The sequence below is a fragment of the Magnolia sinica genome, chromosome 15 (genome assembly GCF_029962835.1).
Source record: "Magnolia sinica isolate HGM2019 chromosome 15, MsV1, whole genome shotgun sequence".
Lineage (NCBI taxonomy): Eukaryota > Viridiplantae > Streptophyta > Magnoliopsida > Magnoliales > Magnoliaceae > Magnolia > Magnolia sinica.
In genome coordinates, this window is record NC_080587.1 from 14,748,093 (window position 1) to 14,773,468 (window position 25,376).

The window sequence follows — 25,376 nt, forward strand, 5'->3', positions numbered from 1 at the left end:
TCCCTCATTTACTCAAACACTCTCCCAAGCAACAATTCCATACGTCCAAGCTTCTCTCTCCCAAGCCAAGTGTGGCCCACTTTCCCCACCCCTCTCATCTCTCATCTCCACCATCCAAACCCCATCATCCACCGTCCAAGGCGAAGGCAAGGAGCTTAGGAGGCTAAGGGAGCAAGGAGGAGGCCTAGAGGTGGGTGATCCACCGTTAATTTTAAATTTTAGGGTCCACTTGTTGTGGGACCTACTTGATGTATGTGTTGTATCAATGGAGGGCCCATAGTGGCAAGGTCCCTCCTCTCCATCACCGTCTCTCTTGTCTCTTTCCCTCTCTTTCTCTCTCTTTCCATTGTGATGGTGTGGATCCCACCAAAATGTGTTATATCTACTCCATCCATCAACATCAGACGGTGTGGCCCACCCTATTGTAGGTGAAGATCTGCACCATCCACTGTTGAAATAGATCCAATGCCCTTCTTGTTATATGTTATATTTTATATAATATATATATGATATATAATATAATATATTATATATATATAATATAAGATATATAAATATTATATATGTATATAGGTGTAGGCGGGCCACATGCATGTGGAGCCCCACCATGACGCCTGTGATCCCTGGACGCTGGACATGGGTTGGCTAACATGGAGTGTATGTACTGACATGGGTGGGTACTAATAAAGCTTTAAAAAAAAGGTTGCTTTTGGGATAAGCTACCTATGTAGGCTCCACCTTGATGTATGGGGTCGATCCACGCCGTCCATTCCATTCTTCAGCTCATTTTAGGCGTTGAGCCGAAAAATGAAGCTGATCCCATTTTCTGGCGGGCCATACCATGGGAAATAGCAGTATTACCATTGAAACGCACCTTGATCCTTCTATTCGCCAAAAACAGGCCGCATATTGGACTCATTTGGTCGGTCTTGGACCGTGGAATCCAATGGCTGGAGTGGATTCATCTGATGTGGGCCCTGCAGGGGAAAAACCACAGAATTTCATTTTTTTCAAAAAGAAGGCGCAGCAGCACCTGCGCTCGCTGCCTGACGGACGGACCGGCTGGGCCTCATGGCTCCAGCTGTGGGCCCCACGTGATGCGTTTCGAACATCAACACCTTGAATTTGATGGGTCCCCTTTGTCCACGGGACGGCCCCAAAAATCAGCCAATACAGAACTCTCGTGGGCCATACCATCTAAAATCATGTGAAGACATGCCTAAAACATATAAAATCATTTGGTGGGGCCTACCCGAGTTTTGGATGTTGTTGAAACTTGGTCTGACTCATACCAGTGGGACACACATAATGGGTGGGCCGGATTTGTGAACCACATTTCGATGGGCCCCACGCCCACCCCAGTGTCCAAGTGACCTTATAAACAGTTGGACGACAGATAAATATCACGGTGGGCAACCTTGACAACAGATTGGGTGGAAAATAAATGTTACGGTGGGGCCCTGCCCCTGACCATGTGACCTTATGAGCCGTATGGATGGCAATAAACATTCCAATGGGATCCAGGTCCCATGTGACCTTATCAATCGTTTGAATGGAAATAAACATTACAAAGGTGGCCCTGTGGTCTTGGTCTCGTATGACCTTATCCACATATTGGGTGGAAAATAAACGTTTATGGTGGGCCCACACGGACCCACTAATGTATGTTTTGTATCCACACTGCTCATTTATTTTGTGGGGTCCACCCTATTTATGTGGGCCACCCTAGGCAAGCCCACCGTGATGAGTGTGTCGGACCCTCTGTCCTTCTAATTTTGCTAATCATGGACTGTCATATGAGGCCCATGTGACTCGGCCTATTTTGATGTATTTGTGGCCCGATGTTGAGGCCCACTCTGATATATACGAGGCCCATGTGACTAGGCCTATTTTGATGTATTTAGTCCATTAAGGCCCACTTTAATTTGTATAAAGCCATTAGTTGAGGCCCATCTTAATGTATTCATGGTCGCCCACTAAGGCCCACTTGAGATATATGAGTCCATGGTTTGAGGCCCATTTGATGTATTGAAGGCCCATGGGTCGAGGCCCAATGGGATGTTCATGAGGCCCATCACAACGTGATTCTACCATGGTTCATGTGTTGACTATTGTAGTGGGCTACGCCTTGGGAGCAATGATGGTTTGACATCCACATTGAATGGATAATGTTGGTTAAATGTCCGCATTATAACTCTCCCTAAGGCCCACCGATAGGCCCATACTTGTAGTAAGTAGGCCGTCTAGGCCCATCTCCGTTATACACAGAGCCCATCTCTTTATACATGTTTAGTATAGATCCATGATTCATGATCATTGGCATCATATGTATGCCTGATGTGAGGAGTGACCGATCATAGCATATGCTTTCGGGCGGGCTGTTTATAGGCTCCCTGATAGGCAGAGTTCCCCATATAAGTACATGGTACACGCAGAACTGTTGCATGACTGGTAGTGTGACTCATGCACTTTCATTTGTGTGATTGTAGTTACTGTATGCCCTAGCGATATCAGGGCCATAGCCTCCACAGACACATCGTGGATGGCAGGATTGGATACCAAAATATTTAGTTCTGCATACGGGCGCCATAGATGTCCCTGGGTGAAAATTTCTAAACCCGATGGTACTAGAGAATGACTCCAACGTCGAGACCGAGTGGATACACGAGCGCGCGAGGGCCGTATACCAGTAGGCCGCGTCTCCCACTGTGTCGTGGTCGGTTGGAAAGGGGTGTGACCTTACCCGCCTGAGTGAGGGGGCAATTTCTAGGTTGAGTTTGACTAGCTTGAGGAATCGGTCCGCTATCGACGAGCCGGGCCCGATATTGGCAGGCGGATAGTGAGGTCTCTTCCACTCTCCCAGTTGTGCATTTGGATAGGGGCGGCAAGCTGGCGTATAGTGTGCTAGACCCCGGTGATTATCCAGACTGAGAACCGTACTGATTTGATGCTCTAGTGAGGAGCTGCATTGATATGTGGATGAGGATTGACATGCTTGACTTGCATTCTGCATCGCATGGCCTTGATGTGGCCGATCGCATTCATGTTTTGCACCGCATGGCCTTGGTACGGCTGATTGTATTCATGTACTCATCACCATGATTTCGCATTACTCTGACCTTGCATTCTGAGTATGCTTATATTGCGCACACACTTACACCTCCCTCTAAGCTTTCTATAAGCTTATGCACGATCGATGCATGCAGGTGATGCCAGGACGCATCCGTAGCCTTGTTAGAGTTGGAGCGTGCAGTCGAGCTTTTGGAGTTCCTGTTATCTGTTATTATCATCACCTTGTATTTTCCTTTTACACGCATTGTACTTAAAAGTTTTTGATCATAGTGGATTTTGTGATGGTGTTCTTGTGGTTATTATTCGTGGGTTATGCTTGGTTATGCTCATTACAAATCAAATTGATGATTAGAAATCCTCCTTGTAGCATCCCAGGATCGGAACCTGGCGTATGGGTGCTGGGTCGGCGCTGAATTCGGCAGTCGGGAATTTTGTGAGCCCGGTTTCAGAGTTCGGGGCGAGACACCACCCATGATGCAAGTATTTTAACCACCGTCCGATCGTGAGGCCTACTTTGCTGCTACCCCCCCTTTTTTTTGCAGGCCTTGGATAAAGGAAATCACAAATATCAGGTTGATCCAAGGTGTGTGGCCCGACCATGTAGAACCCACACGTGATGTATGTGTCGTGTATCCACACCGTCCGTGGAATCCTGGATAGTGGGGCCTGTTGCACGTGTGGCAGTCCACCTGGACGGTGGTGGCTGGACTCCTCAACAATCCATAAAAAAGTAAAATAATAATAATAATAATACAAATAATATATATATATATATATATATATATATATATATATATATATATATATATAATGCATTGATGGATGTATATCTGGTGGGCCCCATGTGAGACCCACCTCTTTGATCAGATTGCCAAAGTAGCACAGCAAACCGCTGTATTCTCATAAGCCAATCACATGGCTCTGATCACAAGGCATGTTGTATCCCAAGCCGTTCAGTTGTTGGACGTGATTATGGGATCACCATGATGTCTTGTATATCATCCTCACCGTCCAATCTGTTGGACAGTGGGATGCACTGTGTTTCATATACCTTATCAACATCGTCCACACGTGGGATGTGTGGACCCCACCATGATGTGTGGGTTTTATATCTACAACGTCCATTGCTGGACGGTGGTAGATGGGACCCACCTTGATGTATTTATTCTAATCCAAACAGTTCATCTGTGCAGTGGACTCCACCATGATATAAGTGTTTTATCTGCACGGTCTGTGCAATGGACCCCACCATGATATAAGTGTTTTATCTACACGGTCTGTGCAGTGGACCCCATTATGATATAAGTGTACTAGACCCCGGTGATTATCCCAGAGATGTACGGTACTGATATGAGGACTTATTGAGCAGGAGTTGCATACTCATTCATTTATTCATTCATTCACTATCCACTCGGGCTGGTGGTGCGCAACTATTTGTTACGTGTACCTTCGCAATGGCTAGGATTTCGGTTGGAGCGCATGACTAACCTAAGATCAAGAGTTTACCACATTGAGTCTGACTATCCAAATTAGGTATGGGATTGGTTTGGATAGAAGTCCCTTGTGATGGACTCCATAGCCTGCGACTACGTCCAATCATCCTGACTTTACACTCCAGCATGGTCATTCCATTCGCACCGCATATTGCATTACATCCGCGGCATATGACATTTTGGGTTACTATGTTTCTACATTTATATGACCTAGATATGACTGACGGTATTCGTGAACTCATCAGGAATTATATATTGTATTGCATCCTTGGCATCTGATATTTGACTCTGTATGACTCATCATTTGCATAGATGATCTGTATTGCGTACTCTGATATTGAATGAGTCATGGACTTGTCAGTATTTCCGCTTACTCTGATATCGTATGATTTATGATCTTGCTAGTATTTCTGATATTGTATGATTATGACATTGTATTGGATACTTGGCACTTACCCTGTGCACACACTTACACCACCCTCTAAGCTTTCTATAAGCTTATGCATGATAGATGCGTGCATTTGATGTTAGGTTGCAGCAGCGTTGAGCTTAGAGCGTGCAGCAGTCTTCTGAAGCTTTGATTTCGATATATGTATTTCCCTTTTAGCACTGTATTCAAATGTTTATATTAGTGGATATGTGATGACGATGTTGTCTTTATGATTTGGGTAAATTTGTGGTTATGCTTTTTATGAGATAAATGTACGTTGGAAAATCCTCCTTGTAGGATCCCAGGATTGAAATCTGGCGTATGTGTATTGGGAGCCGAGAATGGGGTACTACGGAGGCTGTCGGCACCAGATTCGACGATCGAAAATTTTGTGAGCCCAGTTTCCGAGTTTGGGACATGACAACCCATGTGCCTTTACATTAGGCAATGCATTAAAGGTCCATTTACCCTTTATTTTACTTTATCAAAATCAAGAAAATATCGAAACTGAATTCTCTAAAACATCTCCATCCTGGTAGGGGAGTTGTTGAAATCCTCATTCACAACACTAAGAAATGTAGATGAGCACTTTGGGGATACCTTCACATTGTAGTAGTCTAAGCAAGGGCTAGATTCACTCACCTCGTAAAAGGATACTGTAGTATAAAAATGACAAAGTATTAGATTAATAAATAATCATATTTACATAGGCATGTATGTATTGACAGATGTCTGCTATTAATCGCCGATATTAACAATGGACCATTGATATTATCCGCAGACCACCAATATTATTTACGGTCCATAGTGGATATTAGCGATGCTATGTTAATATTGACGATCCAATTAACTAATATTCACTGTGGACCACGAATATTAACTATGGCTCGCAGATATTATCTCCAGTTCACATTTCATATCAGCGGTGCTAAGTTAATATTGGTGATCTATAATGAATTCCAGGGATATTCGTTGTGGATCTTGGATATTAACAACATATTGCAGATATTTGTCATGGATCGCAGATAATATCAACGCTCATATGTTAATACCAACAATCCACAGTAAATTCCACTAATATACATCGTGGACTACGGATGATAACAATGGGTCGTTGGTATTATCTGTGGTCCACGCTGAATATCAGTGATCCACTGTTAATATCCACGGTCCATGATGAATATTAATAGTCCGCAGTTAATATTCTTAATCCATGCTGTCTAACCATTCATACAACAAAAAAGACAACCCCCACACTCTCATCATTTTCACAAACTCCCACCATTCATACAATAAGAAAAACCCACAACATTTATAAAGGAACCACCACACCCTCCTCCCTTTCACAAACTCCCACCATACCCTCCTCTTTTTCACAAACTCCCACCATTCACACCCACTAACAAAGACAAAATACATGAACATAAAAAAAAAAACTTACATCTGCTTACCATAGCTTTCACTTCGGAGATTGTGGCTAAAAAAAAAAAAACAATTATTTTTATGGCAAAGAGTGGTCTTAACTTCGTTGAAGTTTCACCGAGAACTTTTATCGTTGCTCGAAGAGTGGGGAATTCATCTGTACAATTACCAACTGTCGCGGAAGCTTGAGTCTCGTAAGATTCCAAGAAGTGAAAAAATGTCAAAAAAAAAAGAGAAGAAGAAATGATCAAATGGTCTCATGTGGTTTGGGCCCCACGTTTTCTGCCCATGCACATCTTATTTGGGGTTCATTGGATTGATCTTGAAGCAAATTCATCCATTTCACATGTAAGGGGTTTTAATTTCACATCGTCAACCCAAGTTTAAGGAAAAAATTTATTATATATGAACAACACAAGAGAAAACAATTCAAAATTAACATAGAATGTTGGTGCATGTAATTGTGGGCCATGAAAAATTTCGAACAAAAAATAGAAAAATTTCTCCTTAAAATTCACGCCCTTCTGATTAAAATGAATATATTAGATCAGTAAGGGGTAGGCTAAATTTCTATTTTTTGTGGGGCTTATATATCTTTTAAAAATACCTTTCGAGAGGAAAACTCACTATACTAGGTGCAGCTGAGGAAGATATTTTTACAAATTCTCGTGATCACCTCTTAGTGTTTTCTTTTTTTTGTCCAAATAATCTTAGGATTATTAAAGCCATCATAGTCGGCCAAATGGCCCACATCTTTGCATGGTGTACACGGAATGGCTGGGAAATCCAAACTGTTGGTCTGTTATGTCCCATCATCGGATCAAGCTGATAATTTTGTTTTCCCTTCATTCAGGTGCGTTCAACAGGTTGGATGACTAATAAAAGCTATAGTAGGCAGCACGAAGTTTTTAATCATTGGCGTTCATTCAACACAGTTTCCTGTGGTGTGGTCCGCCTGTGATTTGGATATGATAGATGGCCGGTCTAGATAAAACACATACATCATAGTGGGGCTCATAGAGAAGCGGATTGGCTAATCTACCACACACAAGCTATATAGCTGGTGTATTGCAGCCATCAAGTTCTGTGGATCCCATCATAAGGTATGTGTTACATCCAAACCTTCCATCCATTTGGCGAGCTTGTCGTAAGGCTTGAGCCAAAAAATAAGACAGATCCAAAGATAAATTGGACCACACTGCAAAAAGAAGCGGGGATTGAACGTCTACCATTGAAACCCTTATTAGGTCACAGAAGTTTTGGTTCAACATGAAATTTGTTTTTCCTCTTGATACAGGGTATTTGTGACCCTATGAACATATTGGATGGAAAATAAACGTTACGGTAGGCCCTACAAATTTTTTAACGGTGAAAATCATTATCACGGCTGCTATTTTTGGTGTGGTCCATTTGAGCCTTGGATATGATCAATTTTTTTGGCTAATGCTCTAAAATGATCTCGAATAATTGATAAACGGTGTGGATATAATAAATTCATCATTGTAAGGCTCATGTAACTTTCATCTCCTTTGAACCCTTCGTACAAATCGGAGCTCGAGGAGCGTCGGCGCTCGTCTTCGCATGACACGTATCTACAAGAGCTATATGGCTGGTGTGTGTACACCAGCCAATCCGCTTCCATTACGAGGGAGGTGCTGGAAAAGCTCTGTGGGCCGAACATGACGTATATATTTTATCCACACCATTCATCTATTTTTCAGCTCATTTCAGGGCATGAACCCAAAATGAAGTAAATCGAAATCTCTAGTTGACCACACCACATTAAATAAAACACACACATCATGGCGTGGCTCACAGAGCTTTTCCAGCACCTACGATCAGTAATAGAGTGGTCTCGACCGAATCCAAGTCTAATCTTTGCATGAAGAAAAGTTGGGTCATACTAGCATTTTCTAATCATTGCATATCCCTGACGCTGCACAGAAGTACTATCGCTGGACTGTTCATCAGCTAGATCCAAACATGGAGTGGCTACTATGTGGAAAAACCAATTGAAATCATACCATCTGGTTAGATTTTTTCATCAGCTAGATCCAAACGTGGGTGACCATTGCTCATATTCTCTGTTAGGGCTAAATCCTACGTGCCGTTAAATGGCTGGATAAATAGGATGAGGATTTACATGGGCATTATATGACTGCCAGGTTCAGCTGGAAAGTCCAGCTGCTAGGTAGCACCCTGTCCCGCATTCTTCTTTATAGGTCACTTATTGGAGGGTTAAGAACGTTAGATTTGGGAAATTATGGAATATTGATATGATTATGGTGGCACCCACCAAATGAATGGTCTGGATCACAGACTATTGCAAATGTCCAAAATTATGTGAAGTTAAAAGAATAATTAATCTGTCACTGTAGAGAGAAGAGGTTTCCTTAACTTCTGGACTTTCAAAAGCTGCATTGCAGAATATGCATGTTTTGAGCACTAATGTTAATTTTTTTGTTAATTCTTTATTTTCGCTGGGAGTGGATCCAATGATTACTACTAACTGTTAATAGTTGGATTTGTTATCAAGTGCTCAATGTCAGTACATGCGGCATGCTTGTATGAGATCTGGACTGTTCATCTGTTGTGCCTGCCTTGAATATGCCATAATCTAAAAATCAGATGTTCCTAGCCACTGATCAAGGGACGTAATTCCTATCTAATGTTGACATTTGGCTGGAGGTGTAATTCTCAGAAGCATCCAATCAGTTGCTTGGATCACCCAATCAGTGTGATTTTTGGGCTGTGCCCCCATATGTCATAGGGCCCAACAATGGAAGGTCTGGAAATGCCTTGTTGACTGAGATTGAATTCATGATAACTAAGATCTTAGCATGCAGCACCAGATACTCATTCTGGTTTTGTTTTCTTTACATGCTTCTTTCTTGTGTTGCAGGCACCATTGTTCCAATGCTTGAAGCTGTGATGGCTGTTGTCCCTGTTGAGAAGCTTGCTGTACATTTCCATGACACATATGGGCAATCTCTTTCAAATATTCTTGTTTCCCTCCTAGTAAGCAAAACTCTGTATAATTTTCAAGAGTAAATCACTAACCCCATTTAATCAAAAAGAGATTTATTTATTTATTTATATTATTTTTTAAATAAAAATAAATTGTTGACCTGCTCCTGCAGTTTTATGAGTGTAGCCCATGATTTGCTGATAAAGACCATTCGTATGGTTCCCCAACAAAAGGATAGGGGATGCACCAAGAGCTCCCAGATCAGATCATCCAAGCCATTTAATTATTGTACTTGTCTTTTCTATCATTGAATGTGGACAGCTTGATGGGAAGAATCAGGATAGTGCCCCATTGATGGTGGAGCTCATTATGTCAATGCTATGGATGATGGATCTGTGAGCCATGGGCCCCACTTGTACAAACTGAGTACTCCAGATACTGTACATATCCACGGGTTAAGGATTTCACAGTTCTTTTTTGGATAGAGAGAATCCAAATCGTGCACACGGAAAACCCTGGAATTCATAGCGAATGAAAAACTGCGGAATCCAATAGTAATTTTAATGTTTGTTTTGGAACAATGTTTTCAGTATTGGTATCGATAGATGTAATTGAATAAGTGTTGATCATAAACACATGAATTTTAAGGTTAAATAACTGCTCAATCTGGAAATTTTGAAAAAAAAAGTTTTTAATTAAAAAGTACTTCAATTTGTAGATCAGCCTCCAACCACACTAATATGATTTTTCCACACCTAATTGCAAGTTAAATGGGGGAATTTTCTTTTTTTTTTCTTTCCAAATTTGCAAATTGGAGGTTAAAGTCCATGATATCACTCCCAAATTTGCAAATTGATAACTGACAGTATCGGCTGATACTATTGATACCCCACACGCTGGTTTGGAATGCACTTTTCTACGAGGGCTGTCCTGCATAACCTTAGAAATAAAACTTCAGTATGTTTTTGGGGAGAAATTTATATCCAGTCTTTGTAGTACAACCTTGGAAATGGAAATCAATTTCTATACTTTTCATTCCACAAATGGTGGAAAAGTCGGATCCCATGTAACGAGTTCATTTCCTAAGTATTCAACGTATTGAAAGACCCCCTCAAAACCAAGCAGTCTTCTAAGGATCAACTCTGGAATTGTTTTCTTCTATTTTAATAGATGGGAATCAGCACCTTGGACTCGTCTGTTTCTGGCCTTGGAGGGTGCCCATATGCCAAGGGTGCCTCTGGCAATGTGGCTACTGAGGACGTTGTGTATATGCTCCATGGGCTCGGTGTAAAGACCAATGTGGATCTTGGCAAGCTCATGTCGGCTGGAGACTTCATCTGCAAGCATTTGGGACGTCAGTCGGATTCAAAAACAGCCATTGCTTTGAGCAGAACTATGGCGAATGCCTCCAAGTTATAAAGGTAATGTTATTGGATAATCCTTCATCTAGTAATAGACTCATGGAAATAAAGAAATATCAATGATCTTTGCAGAAAGTATTGCAGGGTGTGGAAATCTCCAAAACATGTTACAATAATGCAAAAAAAAACAAAAAACAAAAAAGAAGAAGAGGAAATTTGCATTCCAACAGGTTGTGCTCAGCCAAAAAGTTTTTGCAGTACTGTGCAGGTTTTGAGCTTGTACAAGCTGGGCTAGTGGGGACCAGGGTTCTGTGATACAAACCAATGTATTCAAACCCGGACTGGGCCTCAATCTGTTTACGTGGGCCGTTCAGTCAACAGGTTGACTGACTGGTTCAGCCTATGGCATTATATATAAATAGATGATAGGAATTAAGCAACTAAAATCTAGCACACTTGATAGGTTGCTTGGTTTGTATAGATAACAAGTTGAACTGACCAAAATTTGAATATTTTCTTGCCTGAAACAGGTGCAGGTAACATGAGTGGTTCACGTAGCCGGTTCTAGCCAATGTCCTGTCAGCTTTTAGGGTGTGTTTGGATTATTGGAAACCATAGTAACATAAGATTAAAACTCACATCATTATTGGTTTCCTTTGATTGGATATTGCCAACTGTCTAATCACTGGAATCCTTTGGAATCTCGACATGGCAAGAATGGGTGCACGTGGGTTAACGTGACATAGTTTCATGTGCCCCACCATGATGTTTGTGTTATATCCACGCAGTCCACCCATCTTGTGTGATCATTTTATGCAATGAGACAAAAATGAGGCAGATACAAATTCGAAATGGACCACATGACAGCTAGCAGTAGGGATTGGATGTCTGCCATTGAAAACTTCTTGAGGTCCCCAGAAGTGTTGGATCTTTCACATTTTTGGGGACCTGCCCCAAAACGATATTGCAAAATAGATAAGATAGTGTGGATATAACACATGGACAAAATTATATCTAAATGTGTTTAACCAATGAAAGTACTTTACATGTGGATTGTGAAAATGGAAGAGTATTGCATAGGGACAGTATTCTGTTTTACTTTCGAATATGGTAGTAATGGTAATTTTTACTTTTTTTACTACCCATAACACTACATTACTATGATTTGACGTGATCCAAACATGGATGGATTGCCTGCAACCATCTTACTAGCCCAAGAACTTGTGGGTCCCACTCCGTCTATCCATTTTGCCAGCTCATTTAGGGCACTGGCCCAAACATGAGATCCAAAACTCAAGTGGCCACACCATAGGAATCAGTAGGGATGGAAATGCCCACAGTTGAAACCTTCCACAGCCCAACCATGATGTTCATCTGCCCGCACCTTCATAAGATGATTTCCCAATGGATTAGGGAAAAAACAAATGATAGCTTGATCCGGTGGTGCCCAAGAAGGTTTCAAATTGTCGGTGTTCAATCCTCACTGTCCCATGTGGTGTGGCTTACTTGCGTTTTGGGTCTTCGTCTATGCAAATGTCTTAAAATTAGTTGGCGAAACAGATGGATGGAGTGGATATAACACAAACATCATGGTGGGCCCCTCAACACTTAGGGTTGCAGGCCAGATCCGGATTTAGTTCCATGGGTCCCACTGGACGGCCCATGCACCAAAAAAAAAAAAAAAACCCCATATTTGAAGAAGCCTAACCCTTCGATAATTGGTTTAGAAAGAAAACACAGAATCAGTTCACATTGAACCAAGAAAAGACTGTTGAACAGCTAGGGTCCCAGTCTAGGGGGTTTTTGGTGCATGGTCAATCCATGAAGAATCCATTTTAATGGCTTAGATTATTGAAACATGGCCCCCACTTATATAAACTGACAGCTTGAAGGGTACATTTTTATATGTACATGAATGAATTGCAGGGTGCTTTCCATGGTCATTCATTCCAGTGCCAGTGCAACAATTCACAGATGAATTGCTCATGGCCTGTCTTCTCGCCATTCGTTCTGGGCGATACGATAGGTAGTTTCCATGGCCAGCATATGAACTCCGGGAGCCAGTATATTGTAAAGCTATCTCCACCGTTATAAAGCTATCTCCACCGTACGCCTGCCTGGCATATTGACACTTCAATCCGATGGCCCATCAAGTGTGTCCAACTTCTCAAATTCCAGACCTATTAAGCAATATGAACTCTTCGTTCCTTCAATCGAATTTATGTTTCTTTATCATTTTACTCAATGAAATTTCTCTGTTTATTTTTATTTTTATTTTTATTTTTATTTTTATTTTAAAGATTAATAAAATAAAGAGAATGAATAAACAACATATCCAAAGTGAAGTGTTTTTCATCTGCAAACTGCCAACAGAAACATCATAATCAACAGCAACAGCAGCAGTAGAATTGCATAGGCAGTGTACACACAAAATCAACCTACAGGACGAAGGAAGCAAACAACAGCAACACTAGCAAATCCACATTAAACAGGGAAATGGGTTTTCAACGGTGTCAATCACCACTCATAAGTCTATCTTATAAGGTGAAATACCAACAACAATCTTTCAGAGCAAAAAGAAATTACAAGTGTTGTTTGAATTATCTATGATATTATCGTTATCTTTAGCTTGGCGATACCGATAACACTGGTAGCGATGCTGATAACACCAGTAGTATTAGAAATTCCAGCATCAGCAATGCATCGCTAAGTATTGTCAACGTATTGTTATCGCCAATATTTTCAATTGTGTAAATTTTAGGCATTGCTTGTATTGCTTATGTATTGATATCGCCAACGTATCGCCAATATTTTTAACTGTGTAATGACTTTGTATCACAAGTGCATCGGCGACGTAGGCCAGTGGGGCCCACTTGTGACCAATCACTGGTGGGTACGTCCTATGTTTTCTCCAGTCTCTTCCTTTGAATTAAATTTCAAATTCAAATATGAATTTGATTTTTAATTGAAGATAGGGATTTGATCGGATTATTTGGCCTCATCCCAATCCCACCCAAACTCTCCTTCCTTTGTTATAAAAAGGAATGCGTTTCTCTTGTGTAAAGTATTGAGTCATACGATAAACCGAGAGTATACAGAGAGATATTGTGTGCGCTATAGTCTGTCCATTTTAGCTTGTCCTTGGGACGATCTAATTTGTAGATTGCAATCCGGGGCCACTATATATCGTAAGATCAGAGGTGTGAATAGTTCCATCTGCTCCAGTAGTAGATAGGCGGGCCATTGAAGCACCATTCTTCTGCTTTGTGAGGGTTCCAAACTTCGTGTAGACCGTCAGATCTTGAGGGCTCACCTTCCGCGCTTCCTTATAGTGGTATCAGAGCATTCAACGGCGGATCTCCGGTTATTTTCATCTAAAAAGATAAGTGTCTCATCCTTTCTTTTTGAATTGGAATCCATGTTTGATTTTAGGCTGTACATCAGAAATATTGCTTATGTATTAACATCCATCCATTCGGCGTGCTTCTTTTTAGGCTTGAGAAGAAAAATGGAGTGGGCCCATATCAATGGAGTGGGCCCCTCATGTATTGATTAAGATCTTGCTCTTGTTCCCCATATCAATGGAGTGGGCTCCTCATGTATACCAAAATTTTAACCAATGGTTAAGTAAATAAGGTTCACATGTGGCCCAAGTGATTTCCGAAATGGACAGCTTCTTCGCTATTAATGCTTGAACTTAAAATGATCTACTAGCACTTTATCTTTGGATATGATTTTTTTTGTAAGCATGCCTTAAATTAAGCTGTCGAAACGGATCGACGGCATGGATGTATACTTTATGGTACTTTACATAAGTTGTTGTATTGAAGTACATACGTGTACATCTCACCCAATATACAGCAATACTTGTTTATTAAACTACACCACTAAATGGATGCTGGTGACGTATCTCTCAACACAGCACTACATACTAGGCCTGGGCCCCACCCCATTGCCAGGCCTACACTAGAATATTGAACACATACAGCACTACATTAACATGATATAGCATTTTTCGTGTGCTATAGCCATGTGTAAGTATGTTGTCCTTCTAGTAGAATCTGGACTGTCCATCTGCGAAGAGATCATGAATTGGCCCTAATTTTAAAAAATAAAAATAAAAATAAAAAAATCCAATTGGATGGAAAGATGGGATCTTATACATGTGTTATTTATGTTATCATGTGTGCCTACAGTTAAAAACTTATTGGGGCCCGGATGGTGAGAAGACCGCATGGCCGTCTATATACGTGTTAGTTCAAAACCCGTCACCATAATGCATACCCATCTATCTTGCTGTCAGTGACGTATCTCAAAACAACTAAATCATTGCTGTTGTACACGTGGGAAGCTGATCCGCTAGTGTACATCATACCAGCAATATCCATGTTGTATTGAACTACACCACTGCTGTTGCAGAAACGGATTGACTGATGTTCATAACATCAGCCATAGTGACGTCAGCTATTCATGTGGGTTTGATCACATGGTATAAGATGAATCCAAACCGTCCATCCATCAGGTGCATGGGCATTCTTTTTTCTTGGAGTGTTTCTGAAAACTCATCTTGGCCATCATGGATAATGTGTTGGGATAGTTTGGAACTTCCGATGAAAGGGAATTGTGGACATGAAATCATCCAAGACATGGTCCGCTTAACTGGAGGGTATGGATTCATAGGGTCGTATCAGATCCTATCCATGGGGATGTATCAGATCCTATCCATGGATCTATGTTGGGCATAGTTTGATTGGAGTCTGATTGAATTCAATTGAACAAGATTGGACCCAATTATGACCAAGTCGACTTGGATGAGTCACACCCATAGTCTGGACCCACATGAATGGAGTGTGTTTGCTGCACCAAAATCCAACTATGGTACATTTATAATGACCTGTTAAATAAGATAAGAGTTATGCTCTGGTGGGCTAAGTGTATAGGAACCCTCCATTAGGTCCAGTACCCATCCGCTACTTGGCAAAAATCACAGGAATCAGATGGTTTTAATATCCCATTATTTTTTTATTGAGGTGATGAGGGCGCTTGGCTTGGGTCCATAGAAAAGGGTCCTGTCAGTGTTGCTGGCTCGGCTGTTCTAAGATGAGCGGTTGAGTCATGTAACTTGGGTAAAAGCCTAAGCTACTTGGTTCCTAGAGTGGAGGGTACTACGTTAACCTGGGCTACGGGTCAGTGCTGACTGCTGACTCAGGCCTAATGTGCCCAACGGTTTTAAATTAGTCGGACCACCATTTTTTTTGGTCCTGAGAGATATAAGCTAGAATGATGTGGCCCACCTGAACCTTGAATTTTTATTTATTTATTTATTTTTATTTCATGCTACTACTTTATACCTATTTTTTAGATTTGATCTAAGATTCATGATTATGAATGTTGTTTCCTTTCTTCTTCACTATTGATCTAGAGCTCATTAGTGAACGAAACGATCATCAACCATGATGATCAATGTTGATGAACGGATCCATCATCAACAATGATCATTAATGATAATGATCGGATCCATCACTAATGATCATGATCACAGGTGAAGAAAGACCTCTCCTGATATCCAAGCACTTGATTTTTCCTTTCTAATGATGATGTTAATATGCATGAAAATATTCGGCTTGATGTGTTTAGATCTAAGCCCCCTTATTTTTCATTGAAAAATATAGAAAAACTTAGTGCTTAGATACTCTCTATGCACATATAAAGGTTATGCATAACCTGAGTGAGAGTTCATTCTCCTTCACCAATGATGCATGCAACCAATAATGGAAGGTTGCACGTTATACAAATTTATTATTATAAAAGTATTAAACCCATCTTAATTAGAGAACTTGATTGTTCTACACCGCCCATTCGGGTATGTGGATTTTCAGATCTCATTAAGATGTGTTAACTGCTTTTATACTTTGAAAATTTATATAACACGTAAAAATGCTGATGATTAGTGTCAATACCTTAGATCATATCTAAATAGTTATACTTATGCAATGTAGAGATGACCACCAAAGCGTTAATCGCTGAACAACTAAAATGACAACATTTCGACGGCAACAATTACGAAGACTGGTCCCACGCGGTGCGATGCCTTCTGGACGAGGACGACGTATCTCATACACTCGATGTAGTTCAAGAGGAACCCATCTTGACTGAAAACGGGAATTTACAAGAACATAGGGTTGCGATGACTTGCTATAATAAGTGGCGAAAACAAAATCATTCAGCCCGTAATGTCCTTCTTAGCACTATGCCCAAAGAACTTATACCTACGTATGAAATACATGAAACTGTTAAGGGAATTTGGGAAGCACTGACAAATGCCTATGCACAAAAGTCAAATGCGAAAGTTTGGGCTATGAAATTAGAATTCCAGGAGTATAGGATGCCAGTCGGCTGCCCCATCAAAGATCATCCGTAAGATGGAGCAAATAATAGGTGCCCTTGAGAATGTTGGGTGTAAATTGACTGAAAATCAGAAGATTATAACCATGCACCGTTCCTTACATGAATCTTGGGCTCAAATCAAAAGAATTCTGAACTATACTGATTCTATCACTACATTCAAAGACTTTTGTAGCCACTTGGTACGTGAGGTTGAAATGAATGCAATTCAGCTAGGTTCGGCTAAGGCCTTTGCAGTAGAGACTCGTAAGCGGAAAGCTAACAATAAACGGTCCAAAGCTCGCAAGAAGGCGAAGAATAATAATTAAGAACAGAAGATCATAACATATCCTTCAAATCTCAAGAAGGAAAATGGAAAGAAGAAGCAGAAAAAGACAAGTATAGTCTGCTTTGTCTGTGAAAATTCCGGCCAATATTATGCTCGGTAGTGTGCCCATAAAAAGACGGTAATTTCTCAGTCACAAGATACTTTGTATGTAGGCATTTATTCTGAAATCCTTTCCGTTGATACTATATCTAATGAGTGGATTTTGGATTCATGCGCAACAAAGCACGTGACACAGAGTCGTCGAGGACTCGAGGAATTTCGGCCTGTAGCCAAAGGAAGTTACAAGCTGTACATGGGCAATAACACTGTTAAAGACGTACTAGGGATTGGCGTTCTCCATCTCCGTATGCGCATAGGGCAAACAATAATCCTTCGTGATACTCTTTTTGCACCGGGGATGCGTTGAAATTTAATTTCTGTTTCTAAGTTATTATTTGATGGTTTTGATATTCGATTTTTTGGGACAAGAGTTTCTTTGAGACTGAATAACCTCATCTTTGCATGGAAAAATTTAATTTCAGATTTATTTATTCTGGACGTAGATTGTGATAATGCCCCTCTTGCTTTATCTGCTATGTCGAATGAAACTGTAGTATCTGAATCTCAAAAATGACACGTGAGGTTAGGTCACATAGGAAATGATCGTATGACAAGACTAGTACGTTCTGGTCTGTTAGACTCCTTATCCAAAGTTGATTTGTCATTTTGTGAACATTGTGTGTCCGGGAAGACATCGAAGAAACCATTTCCCAAAGCGGCTAGGTCCAAGGGCACACTAGAGATAATCCATTCAGATATCTGTGGACCCTTTAATGTACATGCCAGAAACGGATGTCAATACTTTGTCACTTTCATTGACGATTACTCGCGCTATGGATATGTGTATCTCATCTCACACAAATCTGAGGCTTTTGATTGTTTTCTTAAATATAAAGCTGATGTGAAAAATCAGCTTGAGAAAAAGATTAAAATCCTTCGATCTGATAGAGGTGGCAAGTATACAACTAAAACGTTTAAATCATATTGTGAAAACATTAGAATTGTTCGGCAGTACTCAATGGCTTACACTCCACAACAAAACGATGTTGAAGAAAGAAGGAATAGGACACTATTAGACATGGTTAGATCGATGATGGCATAAGTCAATCTCTCTACCACATTCTAGGGAGACACACTGTTAACAGCCGTTTACGTCCTTAATAGAGTCCCATCAAAATCCATTCCTAAGACCTCATATGAGATGTGGTCTGGGAGGACTCCTTCTCTAGTCAACCTACACCCAAGGGGATCTTTAGAATATGTTTTGCTACCTACTCCGCATAGAGGTAAACTTAATAGTAAAACCATTGAATGCATATTCATAAGGTATCCTATACATTCAAAGGGATACGTTCTAGTTTATGAGGACCATGGACGATGGATTGAGATAGAATCTCGATACGTAACCTTCGTTGAAGATAGATACCCCAGCCGAATGAAGCAAAAGACTCCAATAGAACTTTTTGAAATACTCGATGTATCTCAGGAGAGTGGGAGTTCTGCTCCTCAAGATGATGATGCTCTTATAGTTCGTCAGGACAGTAGGAGGACATCTCAGCAGGCTTCTGAGTTACGTCGAAGCGAAAGAGGATTGATTCCCCGAAGATACTTCGATATTGAGGGGCAAACATTCTCTTGCGTTGCGGTTGATGATAATGAACCCGATTCATATCAGAATGTATTATTATTTTCTAACTCGGCCGATTGGGTAAATGCTATGGACAAAGAGATCGCTTCCATGAAGAAAAATAAAGTCTGGAAACTTATTGATCTGCCTTCCAATCACAAAGCAATAAGTAATAAATAGGTACTAAAGATCAAAAGAAAGACAGATGGTACAGTGGACAAGTATAAAGCATGATTAGTTGTTGAAGGTTTTACACAACAAGAAGGCATTGATTACAAAGAGACCTTTTCACCTGTTACAAAGTTCTCCTCAATCCGCATGATCTTATCCATTGTCGAAAGTTTAAACTTAGAGTTATATCAGATGGATGTAAAGACCGCATTCTTAAATAGTGACTTGGATGAAGAAATATATATGCAACAGCCCATGGGTTATGTGGACAAAAAGCATCCAAAGGAAGTCTGCAAGTTATTGAAATCTATCTATGAGCTGAAGCAATCTTCAAGACAGTGGTACATGAAGTTCCACTTAGCCATCACCACTTTTGGATTCACAATGAGTGAATAAGATCATTGTGTATACATGAAACGGTCTGGAAGATCTTTTCTGATACTATGTTTATATGTAGACGATATCCTGTTAGCTGGTAATGACATGCAATTGTTGATATTGATTAAAGATTGACTATTTTCGAATTTTGAGATGAAAGACCTCGGTGAAGCTAACTTTATTCTTGGGGTAAAAATCATCAGGGATCGCCCTAAGAAATTGTTAGGCTTGTCTCAAGCAACTTATATACAAAAGATCTTAGAGCGGTTTAAGATGAAAAATTCAAAAGCTGTTGAAACCCCTATGGATAAAGCTATCAAGTTAGACAAGAAATCATGTCCCCAGACTGAAGACGAGAAATTAGCTATGTCCTCAGTATTTTATGCAAGCGCAGTAGGGAGCTTAATGTATGCTATGCTTTGCACCAGACCGAATATTAGTTATGCAATTGGAATAGTCAGCCGTTATCAGAGTAACCCGAGACAGTCTCATTGGCAAGCCGTCAAACGTATATTCTGCTATCTCAGAGGAACAAAAGACCTAATGTTGTGTTATGAAGGCACAAGCCTCGAGCTCAAAGGATATTAGATGCTGCTTGGGGTAATGACGCCGATGAGGGAAAGTCTACTTCAGGGTATGTATTCTTACTCAGAGGAGGAGCTATCTCATGGTCGAGTAAGAAACAGACATCCACAACTCTTTCATCTATGGAGGCCGAGTACATTTCATGTTGTGCTGCAGTTCAGGAGTGTGTATGGGTTCGCAGATTTCTATTGAGTCTGGGTGTTGTACCGAGTGTTCGTCAGCCTATATCGCTGAAGATAGACAATACTTCTGCCATTGACTTGGCAAAGGACCCTAAACACCACCAGAAATCTAAGCACATTGAAATCAAGTATCATTACGTCCGTGATCAAGTGAGAGATAAAAAGGTCGCCCTCAGCTACATTCCTACTAAGGAGATGATGACTGATCCCATAATGAAACCTATATCTAGAGATCTATTTCAGGTTCACATCAGACAAATGGGATTGAGGAAAGTTTGAATGATGTACTTGTTTTGTAAGACATTCGATCTTTCATGAATAATATATTCCTTTTATCCAGTATTGAACACTAATATAAACTAGGTATGAAGATCATCAGCATTTACCTTGAAATCATGTGGGATTTCTATTTTTGTCGGCAGGCCGGTCACCCACTCGCACGGGTTGACCAACCTTGAATGTACAAGAGAGGTACATTTGGGGCTATGTTTATACATTGAGGTATGAACTTCCCTTTATTGTGAATAATAGAGAATGAGGATATGAGTGAGTCGTATCCGCCTACAATCTTATAAAGATTGTAGATGAGACTGATACAGTCGAATAACATAATCGCACCATTCTATTACATGCGATCAATGTTATGGCCTGAATTTAAAGCCAGGTTATGAGGTTATGAGATGAGTCGTACCTCATGTAAAATGACCTGCGTATTGTAGACCCGACATTCTCCTAGTAATATTTACTTTACGACGTGGATTGTAGCGACGTGCTGGGACCTTTTACCTATAGATTGCTTTGATTCGATCCAATCATTACAACGTGCGAGTAGCCAGTCCCGTAAGTGACTATTTGTGTCCTTAGCTACCCTCATCTTGTGTATATGAGGTTGGAATTAAGTGTCGCTACTTTAGTGTACTATGACGAAAGGTCCTTGATTGGCTAGACTCAGTTATACTAGGAAAGCGGCTTGATTAATTCCAAATTACACATCTGCATGGGGAAGATCCCGTGACAGCTACACCAAGTTTCTAGAACTATAAATACGCACTTGAAGACTTATCCGCCGGCAATAAATGATATATATAATATATACAATATATATATATACACATATACATACATATATATATATATATATATATATATATATATATATATATATATATATATATATAAGTATTGTTTTAAATTGATTTTAGTCAAAGTTTGTGAAAATTCGAGTTTTCAGAATAACTTGATAAGTTGGATAAGTGCGTATGTTGGCCGAGTACTCCAGATCGGGAGTTAACTCTATCCGGTGTGGTCATGCGGACTAGGACAAGTATTGCAAAGCTTGGGTTATTGAGTAATAGTTAGGTGGTCACTTAATACTTATACACCTGTGAGAAGATTAAGATGATCTAGCTGGTCCCACGCCTTTGATTCTTTTGATTACGATGTTTGGTTCTTTGATTGTTATTAGGCAAGTTAGATGAACAAATTTATGTGCCTATTCCACAATGTGATTGAGTGGGAGATGTTGGACGTAGGCCAGTGGGGCCCACTTGTGAGCAATCACTAGTGGGTACGTCCCATGTTTTCTCTGGTCTCTTCCTTTGAATTAAATTTTAAATTCAAATATGAATTTGATTTTTAATTGAAGATAGGGATTTGATCGGATTATTTGGCCTCATCCCAATCTCACCCAAACTCTCCTTCCTCTGTTATAAAAAGGAATGCGCTTCTCTCGTGTAAAGCATTGAGTCATACGATAAATCGAGAGTATACATAGAGATACAGAGAGCACTATAGTCTGTCCATTTTAGCTTGTCCTTGAGACGATCTGATCCATAGATCACAATCCGGGACCACTATATACCGTAGGATCAGAGGTGTGAATAGTTCCATCTACTCCAGTAGTAGATAGGCGGGCCGTTGAAGCACCGTTCTTCTGCTTTGTGAGGGTTCCAAACTTCGTGTAGACCGTCAGATCTTGAGGGCTCACCTTCCGCACTTCCCAACACATCGGCGATATTTCAATAATATCATCAATGTATAGATATCGCATAAAGTTTGTTTATTGAAAAAAAATCTTATTAATTTTTTTATGAGCACATTGTTGTATGCTGTTTTCAATTTATTGTTGCTAATATTGATAATATTTCAATATTATCGTTATTGCAACATGCTTGATATCAAGGCCACAATCTTTCCTTTTCTTTTCAGTTGTTGATGATTTCTTGACAAAATATTGTGAGTTATTGATTTTCTGCAATATCGATAGATGTTTATTTAGATGGGATCAATGGGATGGTAAGACTGTTTCTTATGACAACATATGCTTTTAAGCTCCCATTAAATGGAAACTTATTGTGTATGCATTTTTTTGGCAAAATTTTTATTTCTAAATATGTAAATATGTATATTTTAGCATATCCTAAAGTTTCACTTCTACCATTTTCTCATGCTTTCCTGCATTTTCGGTTTTCAATGATATTATCGGTAATATCGATATTGTTTCTATATCCCTAGCTAGGAAAACTCGTAGTGATATTGATACTTCGAACACTAATTCTGCACGCCTCTTCCAACTCTCGTTGCCGAAATGATATGAAATGATCTTGCCTTTTCAGATGAAAATTCAAGGGAACTACGGGCATGGAATCGTAAGAGTCATTGCTAGCAGCCATTCTTCTCTATCAAAGTCACAATGGTGGGCCCATTGTGAAGATTATCATGTGCAAAAATGGTTGGGTGGGGCAATACATATAAGTCGAATGTGGTCCGTTGGCTATTCTTTTTAAACCGTCCATTCTTTTTGCTATAAGGATGGCTTACGGGATTATTGAAACAGCGTAATTTTTTAGTATGATGATTTCATGGTTGGGAGGACATCTTGCCACACTCCTTTCCATTGTGGCAACTGTGCTGCATGCAGCGAATTGAGTGTAAGACAGCAAACTCTAAGATATGCAGGCATATGTGATTTTCAACGTGACTCATGTTTAACTAGGGGTGTGGCTAGGTTAGGGCAAGGCCAAGCTCCGTCTAACACGCATTGTTTAACATATGCCTGAGCCTAGACTCGGCCTGTGCTGCTGGGCTTGAGCCAGAACATGAGCTTGAGGGTTTGTTCGGTAACAGAGAGGAGTGGGTTGGAGCACTAACATGAGTAAATTGAGGATGTTCATGTATTATGCATAGAATGATAATAAAAAGTTTTCTTCTTTACTAAAAATATAAAAAATTTCATAAAAAATATATTAAAAGATGAATTAATAGAATACTTCTCTCTTGTAAATTTTTTATAAAGATCACTGCTAAAGAGAGCATGTGAAAATTTCCTAAGAAAATGACATTTACAACCACAATCTTACATGCATGCATGTACATGAATAAGAGTACAACGATTCCTAACAGGAGAGACCTCGTACATTTGTACGAGGCACCACCCCAACGTTAAGAAGTGGGCTTGAATATTAGCTGAATTGTGCCTCAACATTAAGAAGTGGGCCTTAATATAAGTTGAATCCTGGCCCTTGAACCTGTAATCTTACCCAAGCTTGACCTGAGGTGGGCCATGCCCAAAAGCCCAATGGGCCACCCTGGTGCATTAATAACATTAGATATAATTCAAATTAAACCGTGCAAATCATAGAAAGTTTTGTAGGACTGCAAACCTAAAATGATATTAATAAAATTATACCCCAATTTATAAACATTTGCTTGTTGAATTTGAACCGTTGATTGATTTTCATGTTAGCTATCCATCAGATATTAAGTAATCGACGATTTGAGGTATTAATTCAATATGAATACTTTTAATAAACCATAAGAGATGGAGCCAGTTACGCATATTCAAAGTTCACAATTATTTACACCCTGATCCATAGCTCAAGTGGCAGACTGAGTGAAAGATACCTCGTTTCAACACTCAGGTCTTGGCATCGATTCCCTGGTGGGGGTGGCAAATAGTGAAGTGTGAATTGGGTGTGCTGACAAGCTAACAAAAAAAAAAGGTTTGCAATTATTTAGTAATTGCCTAAGAAGTGACGTCACCAAGTTATGTAGGCTCCACCGTGATGTATGTGGAGAGATCATTTTAGGGCTTGTTTGGATTCGTGTATAAGGGTGTATTGTATTATATTAAATGGGTTAAAATACATTATATAGTGTTTGATTTGGAGTTGAGATCCATGGAACACCATATGCGCAAATACATCCTTTCTTCAAAAAATTCAAACGACGATAGTGTATTGTTAGACGACTCTGTTTCCTTCAGTACAGCCTATTCAAGACTCTCTATTCGCGTGCGATAGAGGCAAAGTCTGTTACAAAGGGTTTTCTATCTAAGGAGGACCTAATATTTCTACTCCAACAACGCCTTAGATCATCTCTGACCTTCTACATGTGGCCATTCAGCTGAGAAGGTTTGCTTCCGAAGGTCTGATTTCAAAATACAGTCGCAAAATACACTTCTTACCACGTTGGATCGTGGCAAATCGGGCAATCGTCCACCAGATCGTCCGGCAGAAAGCCAATCGTTCAGGTACGAATATCTCCCTTCTCGATCGTACTGCGATATGCATCTACCCTGTAACCATGAGCCGATTCAAGTTAGAAGTTGCATGGCCCTCTTGGAGTGCAAGAGGCCCCTCATTGATGGGGTGTATACGGACGGAATTCTGATCGGACGGAATCAATTTGTTGTTTGGCCTTAATAGTGGATGAGCACGGACCTCATTGAGGGATCCACACAGAAAATCGAGAATTAACTCTACTCTACCATGCGCTCGGATTTCCTGCATACGTCTTTCACAGGAAAGTTCCTGCGCTGGTAACCCAGGTGAGGCCCACTGTCATGTTTGTAAATAATCTTCCTCGTCCATCAGAGATGCCATCCATATCGTTAATAACATCATTCCTATTAGGA

At 40.2% G+C, this 25,376-nt stretch overlaps 1 protein-coding gene across 8 annotated transcripts in view; it reads left to right on the forward strand.

Moving 5' to 3' along the window:
- Nucleotides 1-9,101: 9,101 nt before the first annotated feature.
- The window catches only part of LOC131228246 (hydroxymethylglutaryl-CoA lyase, mitochondrial-like), a 97,467-nt gene continuing 81,192 nt past the window's right edge, over nucleotides 9,102-25,376 (forward strand). For 2 of the 8 annotated variants that reach the window (XM_058224150.1, XM_058224147.1), the window contains exons 1-2: nucleotides 9,102-9,435; nucleotides 10,556-10,806. In XM_058224150.1, the coding sequence (XP_058080133.1) occupies nucleotides 9,238-9,435; nucleotides 10,556-10,804 (447 nt within the window). In that variant the 5' untranslated portion in view covers nucleotides 9,102-9,237 and the 3' untranslated portion in view covers nucleotides 10,805-10,806. The other 6 variants (XM_058224149.1, XM_058224148.1, XM_058224146.1 and 3 more) reach the window with 6 other exon arrangements.